At 44.1% G+C, this 13,381-nt stretch overlaps 1 protein-coding gene across 16 annotated transcripts in view; it reads left to right on the top strand.

Moving 5' to 3' along the window:
• Window positions 1–1,089: 1,089 nt before the first annotated feature.
• C2CD5 (C2 calcium dependent domain containing 5) overlaps window positions 1,090–13,381 on the top strand; it is a 99,573-nt gene continuing 87,281 nt past the window's right edge. For all 16 annotated transcript variants that reach the window (XM_044452222.1, XM_044452220.1, XM_044452219.1 and 13 more), the window contains exon 1: window positions 1,090–1,358. In XM_044452222.1, coding sequence (XP_044308157.1) covers window positions 1,269–1,358 — 90 coding nt within the window. In that variant the 5' untranslated portion in view covers window positions 1,090–1,268. The remainder of the gene's footprint in view (window positions 1,359–13,381) is intronic.

Raw genomic sequence — 13,381 nt, 5'->3', positions numbered from 1 at the left:
TCTTTCTTCCCACGGTACATAGCTATATAATGGAATTCCACTTAGTAGTGATGACCGTCAACTTGGATTGCTTTAAAAGAGGACCGGACAAATACATGGAGGAACTTATCAGAGGCTACTAGCTTTGCTATGTGCTCCTTTACCAGAGGCAGCCTGCCTGCCTACACCAGCCGCTCATAAACTCAGAGAGGAGGTCTTGAACCCAACCTGCGTGAGGGATCCTGTGGGCAGCTGCTTTGCCACCATATAAACAGGATGCTAAACTGGATGGGCCATTGATCTGCTCCAGCATGGCTTTTCTGATGTTCTTATGAGGCCCTTTAATTTCCCATCATGCTCCTCACCATGGAACATGGCAGCCATGCAAGGCATTTTGGGAAAATGAAACGCCTGCCTCCGCTTACCTCCTCACAGATGGCGCCTGCCTCGATTGAATTCAATAGGATGCCTGAGCAGACATGCAAAGGACTAAGCCGGTCACCTTTAGCAGTCAAGTAGAAGAATCTCAACCAAAGTCGGTGTAGGCGGCAGGCTAAAACCTTTACAGGGAGGGAAGGAAGAAGGGAGTCACACACGCGGGACCAAGGCTGATTCCCAGCCCTTTCAATATAGGATCAGCCACCAAAGCCTGCGCACCTGGGGAACAGGAACCGCGAGCAAAGGAGAGTTTTGCGCCGTTCCGCGCGGCCTGGGCAGGGACCATGGCAACCGTAAGCTGCTCGCCTATCGATGACTCAGTACTCGACCGAGAGGGTCTAAATCCCCTTCACCTTTGGGCCCTGTGAACAAGGTAGCCTTTATATTTTTCTCCCCCTCCCTTCAATTAAGACGCCTTTGACCGCGAAAGCCTAGTAGAAGCCCACGCTCCCGCGCGCATGCCCAGAGCCGCTATTCCCGGTCCCGCCGCGAGTCCGCCTGCACAGCCCTGTTTCCGCGCATGCGTACCAGCGAGCAGGCTACGCGCGAAGAGAGGGTGCGAGGAAGGCGCGGGGGATGGGGAGGGGAAGAGTGTTAACAGTGGCGCACGCGCCGTACGCCCTTCAGGTCGTCGTTGTGCATGCGGAGACCTCGGGGGGGGGGGAGAAAACCGTTGCCTCGCGCAGGCGCACTGGCCGCGCTTGCCCCGTTTTTCGTTCCCCTTCCCCCGTCGTCGACCGTGCCTGCTCTATGGGGCGCGCGCCTCGGCTGTTCCCTCAGAAGTCGCCGCCGCCGCCGCCGCCGCCGCGGGGGAAGAAGGGAGGGGAAGGCGAGGCTGGCGCGAAAGCAAGATGCCGGGGAAGCTGAAGGTCAAGATTGTGGCGGGGCGGCACCTGCCCGTCATGGACCGAGCCAGTGACCTGACCGACGCCTTCGTGGAGGTCTGACGGGGAGGGCGGTCGCCTGAGGCTCGGCCTCGCGCGACGCCGCTGTGGGCCTCTGAGGGGGTGGGAGGGTCGACTGCAACGGCCGCCCTCGCCTGCGTCGTCGCTCCCGTCCAGCATTGTTCTGGGGGCGCCACGTTGCCTAAGGCTGCGCCCTCGGGGGTATGGCCGCCTGCAGCCGTATTTGCATGAGTTGGCGTACAGCGGTCGAGTAGGAGGAGGCTTGTTTATGACTCGGAGCCACGCGTGGTTTTCTCCCCTTGTCGTCGCACTTCATTTTATCCTCCTGAGACCCTTGCGAGGCAGGCCCAGGGTCACCTTGGGAGCTTCCTTACCCCACTGGGGCACTGCAAATCCAGTCCCCACGGCATCGCCCTGGATTTCGATTTGCACTGTTTGCTGGTGGCTTCACTCTTGCTTATATTAAATCTCCTTTTATTTTGAAGCTGCCGTGCATTTCTGTAGTTCCCTAAGTGGGAGGGGATGCAGGTTTTACACATTACGTCAAAATACTTGTATGGATTGTGTTTAGATGCTGCCTCAGGCATTGTGCATATAATTAGATTTGAACATCAGTAGGATCTATGCACAGCGTCTACGATTACTTGTAGTAGGTGGTATATGGTTCACTGGATCAGCCCTCACCGTATTCTGTTTGCTTAGTTGTGAAAATTACTGCTTTTTTTACCTTAAGTGATTGGCAAGATGTTGACTGTACAGCTAAATAAAAAGGTCTGTGTGTGGACTGGTTTTATGCAGCTTGTGTTAAGGTATGCAGAACTGAGCCCACTTGCTATGTATGAATTTCCAGTGGAGTAACTGTCTTCAGCAGCAGAAACACTCTAGGATTACCTTAAAGTCTTAATACGTTTATGTAGTGCAACATGAGCTTTTATAGATGCTGTCAACTTCATGAGATGCAACCTGTTGAAATGGACAGGTCCATGAAAGTTTGTGTCAAATCTGTTGGCTTTTAAGATACTACTATTTCAGGGCTTATTGTTTTAGCTGTGTATAGTGGGCATGACCTTCTTTAATAGTCCCTCTAAGAAAGAGGGGAGCCTCTCTATAACAGCACTTCAAGACCCTATCTCAGAGGTATCAAAACAGATATCAAGAAGTCCAGCAGAAGCAGCTGGGACAAACTCCTGGCCAGTTCCTGGCATCCATTACCTAGCAAATGAGCAAAGCAGGGTTTTGCTTATAACCAAGCTTGCTTATCAGTCAGCCTCATCTCAGAACCACCAGAGAAGTCACCAGACATTCAGGCAGCTAGTCAAAGAATGCAGTACTGGAAACTGACTGAAAATTATCCCATACAGTAGGTTTAAGGGAATGTTTTGTTCTCTTTTACTTTTTTAAAAACAGAGGTCTTGCCACCACTTTTTGTTGGCAAAATGGAAATATTGCATGCTGCAAAAAGACAGTCACTGCTACCATAACTGCTACTCAGCCAGTCCCTTCCTGGCCATCTTTAGAAACCAGGATGAATAGGGGCCCCTGCAGTGTTGTCAACTACCAACAACTCACCAGACATGGATGCTGAACTATGTACAGCTAGGTGTGCCATAGGCTATCCAGGCCTAGTGTGGATTGTTGGGTTTCTTTGCTGGTGCATGTTTGGTAAAAAGCGATGGCCAACCCTGCTTTTCATGGTGCATGTATTTGCATGTGACTGGAAATCTGTGTTTGGCCTGACTAATTTATAGAGTTAAAGATACTTTGGGACACGTGTGCCTGTAAACCTGCCCTGATTGTGGCACATGGAAATCTACAGGAATATTTTTCTTGCTATGCAAGTGTACAAAGTACACGTGATAGGCATTCATAAGGGCAAACTATTTTCAAGTAGTTTTTTTTGTAATACAAGAAGTATTTAGAGGTATTAATTTCCTCAGAGCCCACTTTAAAAATGAGAAGAGCCAATGTTTCACAACTTTATGTAACATCTGCTTTCTTCCTATTGACCTGGTTAATGACAACCCATTGCTTTAAAAGCTTCTTTTATTTTGCAGCAAAAACCATGATTGGCTTCCATGGTTAATTGCTGGCTTGTTTAGCCCCTAAACATAACCCAGCTGTCTAACTTTACACACTGTCCTGCCCAGTCTATCAAGGAGCACTAAAGGAAGAGGCACTATAGGTAGTGCTCCTGCTTATGCATGACAGCCCCCTGATTTAAAAAAGAAAGCAGTGTAGTGCTGTTACACGCAAACAGCCCCATTGACTCTAGATACCACTGCTTTGGGTTGTTTTTAATCAGTTCTGGCAGAGTCACACTTAGTGCATACATAGAAGCACTGTAGCATTTAACTTATCTGATGGCATGAATATTAATACTGCTACTGAAGACAGGTTCTAAAGCAGTGCTGTTTAGGGCAATCAGGAGGTTGATTTGGCTGGATGGCTATGATTTTATGTTTGGAATCATCTGTAGTCCACCTGGACATATTTGCAAAGTATTGTGAGGAAAAGATCTCTTGCTTTCGCTCCAGTTTGAACAACGGTTGGTTTTGGGATCTGTGCCTCTTGTCTGTCAGTATATGCATAGGTTGCTGATTCCATCTCAGGAAGCAGCTAAGTTACTTTGGGAAGTTATGCCTAATTGAGTAGCTTGTGCTAGTCTGGCCATCACATTTTTCTTTTGGGGGGTGCATTTTGAGGAAATTGTAATTTTACACTGTTTGAATACATTCGTTGTATCAACAATTTAATATTGATAAACATGCATTAGAGAAAAGTAAATTTCACTAATTTTTATACATAAGTGTGTGAACTTCTGTGTTGAACATTTTTATTATGCTGCTGTGTTATATTTGCACCTTTATGATGGAGTGGGTGAAAACAGCAGAAGGCACGGGCGTTTGCAATGTCTGAACTGTCATGTGTGTTGTCTGATGCACAGGCTGCTGATCTTACCATTAGTAAAAGTATGTTCTGCACTTTCCCTTTCTTAATCGTATAAGGATGATGCAATTGGGAGAAAGAGCATAACTGGCCTTCATCATTATTGTGTTATATTTCCAATATAAATACTCAGGCTCTTTTAGTTGCTTGAATTGGGTATGATCTTTTTATAAAGTAGATGTTTTTAAAAACATGAGATATTGACTGCACTTTAGGTACAATCCTGTGTGTGCTGAGAGAGAAAAATGGCCCACAACTCCCAGTATGCACCATTTGGGAGCTGTAGAACTGCCTTTAGTGTTGTAGTAGCCGCAGCAGCAGGCATGGTAGTTTGCATCTGTTACATTTCCAGATAGCCTGTTCATAGTAAATTTAGGAAAACTGAGATGCTCATACTCTAGCTATGTTGTTGTAAGTCCTGGTGTTTCATGAGACTTTGCATTTCAGTGCTCTTTAGATAGAAGTATTGTTGAGTAAGGAACATAGGACAAGAAATTGTGGTAGAATGGGTATGGAGAAGCTCTGGTGCTAATAAAGTAAATATATGTGAGCTTACCCAATTTGCTCTATTTTTATTTTATTAAACTTTTTATTTTAATTTATTTTACTAATAGGCTCTGATTTCTGGCTCCCTAATTTGGGATCTCTTAGTACAGAATTCAAGCCTTCCTATCAATACTTAACAGTATTGATTCTGATTTAATGCATTCATGTGTTTTAAAGGGATTGTCTGGATTAAGGGCTGCTTCAGGCTGTGTATTTATCTTTATTTGCATGCCTTTTATGCAGGCTGGATTTTTGCTGCACATATATTAGTAGAAAGAAGGGTGGAGTTGTTTTAGAATGTAGCAATATACACCGTTAATCTATCAGCATCAGGACAGAAAAACAAAGTGCTTCTTTACACAGTACATAATTTAACACTAGAATTCTCTACAGGAAGATGTAGTGTTGGCCACCAGTATTTGTTTATTTATCTGATTTCTCTGCTGCCCCAGAGCTGAAGCTCTCTTACGTAGTCCATAAAAGCAGATGATAATACAAAGAAAATATCATAGCATCAGAAAAGAAATTAAAGTTTTGAACAGCTAAAACATATAATAAAAACAGACAATAGCAAGGAGTAACAAAAAGAGTGACTCTCTGGAACACCTGGTGATCCCCATCAAGTTCCTAAGTGGCTGAATAAGTCATTGAATGAATGCCTCAGAGAGAGGAAAGGAAAGGAAAAGAAAAAGGGATGTCTTAACCAGGCACTGAAAAAATGACAGATTTGGCATTACATGGGGAGGTTGTTTCATAGATGGGAGCCACCACCAGGAAAGCACTCCCCCTTGTTGCCACCCTCTGCACTTTCCTCAATGTTGGCCCCAGAGGTTGAGCATAGTGTCTGGCTAGATCACAGTTGGAAGAGGCTCTCTGCTAGGTATTATTTATTGTGGTCCTAAGCCATGTATGGCTTTACAGGTTAAAACTAGGACCTTGAATTGGGACTGGAAGCATACAGGCATCCAATGCAGATGGGCCAGAACTGGTCTTATATATTTGGACCTGGTTATTATTCTGGCTGCCACATTCTATATCAGCTGTAACTTCTGAATCATCTTCAAGGAAGCTAGGCTATGCTTATCCAGATAGGGGCATAGCTTGGCCACCAGCTGAAGCTGGCTGAAGGTGTTCTAAGCCTCAAGTGACAAAGACAGATCAAAGAGTACCCCCAAGCTACAAATCTGTCCTTCAGGGAAAGTGCAACCCCATCTAGAACAGGGTGAATGTCCCCTCTCCAGTCAAAGGAACCACCCACCAACATCATCGCAGTCTTGTCTGGATTGAGTTTCAGTTTGTTAACCCTTATCTAGTCCATTGTTGTAGCCAGACACCAGTTTAACACAGCCTCACCTGTTAATGTTGAAAAAGAGAAATAGAACTACATGTCATCAGCATACTGATCACAAAACTCTGGATGACCCTGCTGAGGAGTTTCATGCAGGTGTTGAACACCATGGAGGACAGAACAGGACCCCTGAGGAACTTCATGCTGAAGAATCCATGGGACTGAGCAGTGTTCCCCAAGCACCACCTTTTAGAAATGGCCCTCCAAGTAGAAGCAGAACCACTGTTATGCAGTGTCCCCCACTTCCAACTCAGGCTATTGCAGAAGGATACCATGGTTGGTGGTATCAAAAGACACTGAGAAGTCCAGAAGTATCAACAGGATCACACTCCTCCTGCCTCTCTCCTAGCATAGCTCATCATACAGAGTGACCAAGGCTGTTTCTGTGCCAAAACCAGGTGTGAACCCTGACTGTAATAGGTCCAAATAATCAGTCTAATCCAAGAGTGCCTGGAATTGATTGGCAACAGCCCTTTCTAGATCCTTGCCCAGGAAAGGGATATTTGCTAGCAGTCTAAATTTATTCAGATCTTCCTAGTCAAGGGAGGACTTTTTCAGAAGTGGTCTCACCACTACCCATTTAAAGCAGTATGGGACCACTCTCTCTCACAAGGAGGCATTAATCACCTCCCTGGCCAACCCAGTTCCTCCCTTGATGGCTTTTATAAGGCAGGAGGGGTGGCTGTACAGGCCTGTCCAAGCACTTTGTCTACATACTCAAATCGTGCCAAGTGAAATTCATCCAATAAAACTGGACCAGGCTGTGCTCTGGATAGCTCCACAAATTCAGTTGCTATAACTCTGGAGTCCAAGTCCTAATGGATGTAAGGATTTTTTTTTTCCTGCAAGTGCCCAGTGAGTAAATTACAGCAAGCCTGAGATGGGTCCAAGGTTTCCCTGGGGCCAGAATGTAATAAGCCCCAGACAACCTTAAAAAGCTCAGTTTGGCAGCAAAGAAAAGATTAGATAGAGGCATTGAGGTTTTGTTTCTTTGCTGCGCTCACTGCCCCAAAATATACTTGATTGTAGGCAAATACCTGATGTCTGTTGCATTCACTGGGAGTTTCCTCCACCTGCACTCAAGTCATCTCCTAAGTTGTTTCATCACTTTTAGCTTCAGAGTGTACCACGGAGCTGTACAAACTCTACAACAGAGAGGGCACTTAAGAGCAATCATGTCAACCACCCAGGTTGTTTCTACATTCCATGGCAGGGCCAAGACTTTGAGCGGAGCAGCAGCCATATCAGCCAGAAAATCCCCCCAAACCCTCTAGCCTCTGGGGGCAGACCATCTTAATAGGTCCTCACTCTGGTGGAGGGGAAAAGCTGCAGTTTTGAATGGCCTTAAAAGGGGCTTGGACAAATTCATGGAGAAAATGGCTATCAATGGTTGCTAGTCCTGATAGTTATATGTTCTGCTTTCCATATCACAGGCATTATGCTTCTGCATGCTAGCGCCTGGGAAACATGAGTGAAAGGGTGCTATCGGACTCATCTACTGCTGGTGGTTTTCCCTGTCAGCTGGTTGACCCCTGTGTGTACACAGTGCTGGATTAGATCGACCTTTATCTGATATAGCACAAATCTTATGTCCTTGACATGTATGAAACAGCCCTAAGTGACAATTGACAAAACTATATGGAGCAACAGCTCAACGTTTTAGCATGGAAAATTTGAAAACAGGAGTGAAATTCAGGGGCGGTCTAGTCCATTTAATTATTTTTAAGGATGACCCAGATGGTATAGGTATTATCCTGGGATGATATACTGTTACTTTTGTTAGCAACAGGCATTTTAGTTTTTAAAATATCAACCTTCAGTTTAATTTATGTAATTAAAATAATGTACACCCATGGACTAATGCATCAGAAACCCCAGTGGAACTAATCTGTACTAGTCTGGATAATGGTTGGTTGACAGTGGCCTAGTATCCACTGTGAGGGGCTACCTCCTCCTTGAGTTACAGTTCTACCACAGCTTCAAAGCCAGTGAATAGGCAGGTATTGGTAGAGAATAGGAAGTGGAAGGATGACAGAAATGTATTAGAATTAGCAAAAAGATACAGGTAAACCAGGAAGACTAAAAAGTGGTAGATTATGACTGATTATTAAAACAACCCAAAAATGTAATGGACAAAATAATTTTGTGGTAGTAATGATTAAGCCTCTAGCAGGATTGGCCAAGCAATAAGAATGCAATGAATGCTGATGAGCATTATCTCCTGAGGGAATGAAACTATTTGCAAGAAAATATTCAGGCCCCTTTAACTCTTCACAGACTGTGAGACTGGGGTTCTGTAGACAAATAGGGAGACAGAGAGGTCTCTGAGAGAAAAGTTGACTGGGATCTCCTGAACTAACTTTTCCTTCATGGATATTTGAGCTCAGAATGCCAAGAAATTTAATCAGAGCTATTGCTCTTTATCTCAGGCAAAGTGTTAGCATTGAGATCATAGGCTAATTGTCCAGGCATAGAGCCCCTCTCATTATGTAATACTGAGTTGTCTTGAATCAAAAGGGATTTCATACCTCTGATGTTTTCATAGACTTCAAAGGTGCATCTCTTACAAAATGAAAAAGAGCAGCATCAGCAAGCATAGCCACCCAACAAGCATACAGTGAGTGAATTCTTTCAACTGACTAACCCACTCTCATTCCCCCTCATAAACAGAGCGATCTTTTACACATTAACTCATTTTCTCTCATCTTCACTCTGTCCATCCATACACAGCACACCATTTTATCCTGCACAGAAACACATTTGCCATTTTTTGCCTTTCACTCATTTGTATGCACTTTCTGCTGCCACCTCTCAGGCTTTCTGCAGAGCCTTCCAGAAGTAATTTTATTTAGGAAGAGGCTGAAGCATATTGCTAAATTTATGCAATTAGGCATTAATCAGTCATTCACGTGCTGTAGAGCAAAGGCACACATCACTAAGCTACTGATTCTAGGGAACAGAGTTGCTGACTGGTTACTAGCTGCTTGGGAACTTTGAACCAACCTTGATGGTATAATTGCCATGCAAATTAGCATTCTGGGGCAAATTTTCCACCATCCTAAGGATACCATTTTGAACAGCTCACAGTGTAAGCCAGGGCCAGCTCTCACCCACTCCATTGTCATGGATATTCACTGGTATCTTCAGGGGAACTTGTTGGGCGACTTGATTGTAGTGTCTGGTAGATAAAGGTCTGGAGAGGTGTTCCATCAGGTACTAAGGGCTTGAACCAGCACCTTGAATTGGGCATGGCAGCATATAGGCAGCTAGTATAAGCAGGGAGAATTGGTGTTATATGATCAATCTGCCTGATCCTTGTTATCAGTCTGGCTGCTACATTTTGCACAAGCTGCAGCTTCCAGTCTTCAAGGGCAACCCCACATAGAGTCAATTGCAGTAGTCTTGCTTATTATTATTATTTATTATTTATTATTATTTATTTATTAAAACATTTTTATGCCGCCCCATTGGCCGAAGCCTCAGGGCGGCTTACAACAAAAAATTAAAGTAACATTTTAAAATATATACAGTAAAATACAAATACATAATATAAAACATACAATATAAAACAAGCCGCCCTGGCCAAATAAAATTCAATAATATTAACATTTAAAATACTGCTTAAATAAAAAGGTCTTCGCCTGGCGCCGAAAAACAAATAATGACGGCGCCAGGCGGACCTCTCTGGGGAGCGCATTCCATAACTTAGAGATTAGCTTAGCTTAGAGATTAGCAGAGCATAGATAGCACGCCATCTCTGTCCCAATAGGAACCTAGCTGAGCTATCAACCAAAGCTGAGCCACTAAAGCCACCTGGGCTTCAGCTGACAAAGATGGCTCAAGGAACACCCTCAGCCTACAACCTGCTCCTTGAAGGGGAGTGCAAGCCCATCTATAACAGGTTAGATTCCCTCCATCCAGTCAGAAGAACCACCCATCAACAACATCTCCTTCTTGTCTGGATTGAGCTTCCACTCATCTACTCCATGGTCATGGCACTGGTTCAGCCCATTCACAGCTTTACCTGCTGAAGATGAAAAGGCAATATAGAGTTGTATGTCATCATCACACTGGTGGCAACACGCTCCAGATGACGTCACTGAGAGGTTTCATTTAGATGTTAAATAGCATGACCCCAGGAACTCCATCCAAGGGGCAAAGCAGTATCCTCCAAGCACTTTCTTCCTCAGGCATGGGAGACCCATTTGGATGGTCCACTGTAGGAGACTGATGGAATCCAATGGATTTCATTTGAAAACGAGATACAGAGGGCCATTGACTTGACTCTTCATATACTGAGGTGTTAACATCAGTGAAACAGACTGGTCTTTTGCTAGAACACAAATGGCACAAGACTCAAAATGAAGATAGCAAAGCATGCTCTACAGCATCTAACTGTGCCTACTGAAAAGTAAAAAAGTAAAAGTAAGAAAACTAACTTTGCTTCCTCCATTGTGTCCTCAAGTATCCATGCAGCAGAATTGTTTTGGGTGCATTGAGGACTGGTCCCTTCAGGGTCCTGTTGGGATCTTCATGCAGCACACTTTGAGGACAAAATTGCTTGTCTCTGCAGCAAATTGTTAATGCAGCTCCAGTTGAAGTGTCTGATGCCACCATCTGTCTGATTTTGTGTGAGCAATTTCAGTTGCTGCAATAATGCAACTGACCATGTGTTGTCTTGCTCCTCGTGCCTCCTGAATAATAAAAGTTAAATGAAGGGAGATGACTGATTGGATCCAGGGAATGCTAAGTACCTCTCTTCCTGAAGGAGTGGCTCCTGCTTACTCCTCCTCATGAAAGCAGGAGTGCTACCTCTCCTGAAGAAATCTACTTTGAACCCAATGGTATTTGACCATTACTACCAAGGTACAAATCCCCTTTCTTAATGGAAGGTGCTTGAGGTCATGACAGAGCAATTGCAGGCACTCCTGGAAGGTACTGATTGTCTAGAGTGATTCTAGTCTGTCTATTTACCCAGTTATCAGGAGAAGGACTGAGTGAATGGAACCCTGATAATTCTGTTCCCTCTGTCAACACATTGTGAACCATCAATCATGGAATTTTGGCTTGATTCCACAGACTGGGCGTTGGAGGCACTGTGTTATAATGGTTTCAGTCTTACCTGCAAGGTCTGTCATAGACTGTTCTTTGGTCCCTTGACACTTGAGCTTTGGGTTTCTGCAGAGTACCATCTTCTCACCAGTGTTGTTCAATATCAGTATGAAGCTGATGGAGCAGTCATTGGAAATGGGGAGGCAAGGGTCATCAGTATACTGATGACACCCACAATTCTTCCTATAACATTTGAATCAGGTGGCTGAGGTTGTGCAGTTCCTGGATATGTGCTTAGACTTGGTGATGGACTCAGTGAGGTCCAATAAACTGAGAAGAAACCTCTCTGGATGAGTGGGTACTGAGTCTGGGAGATAAGCCAATTGCCTGTTCCAGGTGGCGTTTCACACCCTTTGAAACAGCGATCAGTTTTGTAGGCTGGGGGCATTCCTTCATTGTTGCTGAAATCCCAAGTGGAGTCCCTTTTACGGCTCTCACTGGTTCCCTGCCCACGGCTTCTCTTGGATAGGGCTAGGTGCACTGCAGTAGTACTGGCACTAGTTAGCTCAGGACAGGATTCCTGCAATGCAATGTATGTGGGCTGCCCTTGAGCCATCCTTAAGGCTATTCCAGAAGCTGGAGCTAGTGGGAAATGCAGCATCTCACTGTTGTGAGGACCTGCCCCATTTCAGCATTCAACTCGTTTACTGAGGCAGCTGTACATGTTGCCTGTTTTCTACCAGGGCAGGTTTGAAGTTTCTGTATAAAACCTTAAACAATTTGGGATGAGACTACTTGAGAGAGCACTTCGACCTGTTCAGTCACGAAGGTCATCATGTATGCAATGCTTCCTTGTGGACTTACATCCCAATTGGAGTTCATCCAACAAAGAGCTTTCAGAGTGGCATTGCCATTTCTCTGAAACCTCCTCCCTCTGGAAGTCATCTTCATCTTTTAACGTTGTGTTAACTCTGTCACCTCCTGAAAGTCTCTCTATTTCAGGAAGCCTTCATTAGCCGACCAGTTGCTATCTTTTGTGTGCGGGCAGTGAGGGAGACTGATTTTCTGTTTTAATATATTTTATTTTTATCTTTTAAACTTTTTATTGTTCACTACTCTGGAATTTATTTACTATGCAATGGGATATAAATGAGGTAAATAAGTAAATAAAGGAAATAAACATCTCTGAAGGACCACTCAGATTTTTTAGGGCGATAAAAAGCAATGAAAAGTTCAAAGGGAGAATGGAGATGAGATGGGGAGAGAGCAGAGGGCAGATAACAGTATTATGTCTTGCCAAAATAAAAAGAGGGGAAAAAATGTTGCCATCTCTCTTAAAGTGGGAAAAAATCCTAAATTGGTCATGATATAATTAAACTTTCACACATATGAATGGTAGTATTCCAAATGGCATTTGGGGGCATTCATTTCAGCCTGCTGTGATTCAGGTTAGTTGTAAGATAATGGAATGCTGAAAAGCTCATATTGTGTTACAAAAAATGGTGAGCATGGGAAAGTGAGGTATAGAAAAATTGTGTGTTTAATATGTTTACTTACTGGGTCGGTAACAAGGTGATCCAGTGAATCAGCTTTCTGTTGAGTAATAACAGAGAGGCTCTTATCTGCCCTAAGTGGAACTTAATAAACATAGTCTCTTATCCAGAGGGCCATGTGCTGAGATCCATCTATGCAGCAGAACTTCCCCCTCCTCACTGGTGCCGCTCAGAGTGCCCAGCAATGCACTTTCAAAACTGGGGGTGGTTTCTGAAAATACCTTAGATGTGGTATGAGAAGGTGTTGTCAAAAGAAGAGGAAGGTGTGAACCATGTGCAAGCTTTTACATGCATCTAAAGGGTTCTTTGAATCATGACATACCAATAGACTGTTTCTTTTTGAATCTTCTATGAAGCACAAAGCAGGCATTCATTTACTTGTTGGTTTTATAGCAGATTCAGTTTTTGTGTAATGCATTGGGAAGACTTTGAGACAGAAGAGTTGCATGGCTTTGCTATATGGTATTACAGTGATCGTGTGGTGTGACTGGAGAGAAGCAGTAAAGAAATGCTTATGCTGTTGTCAGAATTTCAGCCTACTTAGAATATTGCTATCCTTGGACTGTATGTTCCCTGTCTCTTGCTTCAGTAATACCGTGCCCACTTTTTCTCAG

This window comes from Varanus komodoensis, unplaced genomic scaffold (assembly GCF_004798865.1).
Source record: "Varanus komodoensis strain SLA01 unplaced genomic scaffold, ASM479886v1 scaffold70, whole genome shotgun sequence".
NCBI lineage: Eukaryota > Metazoa > Chordata > Lepidosauria > Squamata > Varanidae > Varanus > Varanus komodoensis.
Note: the sequence above shows the minus strand (reverse complement) of the source record. Positions and strands in the feature narration are given on the sequence as shown.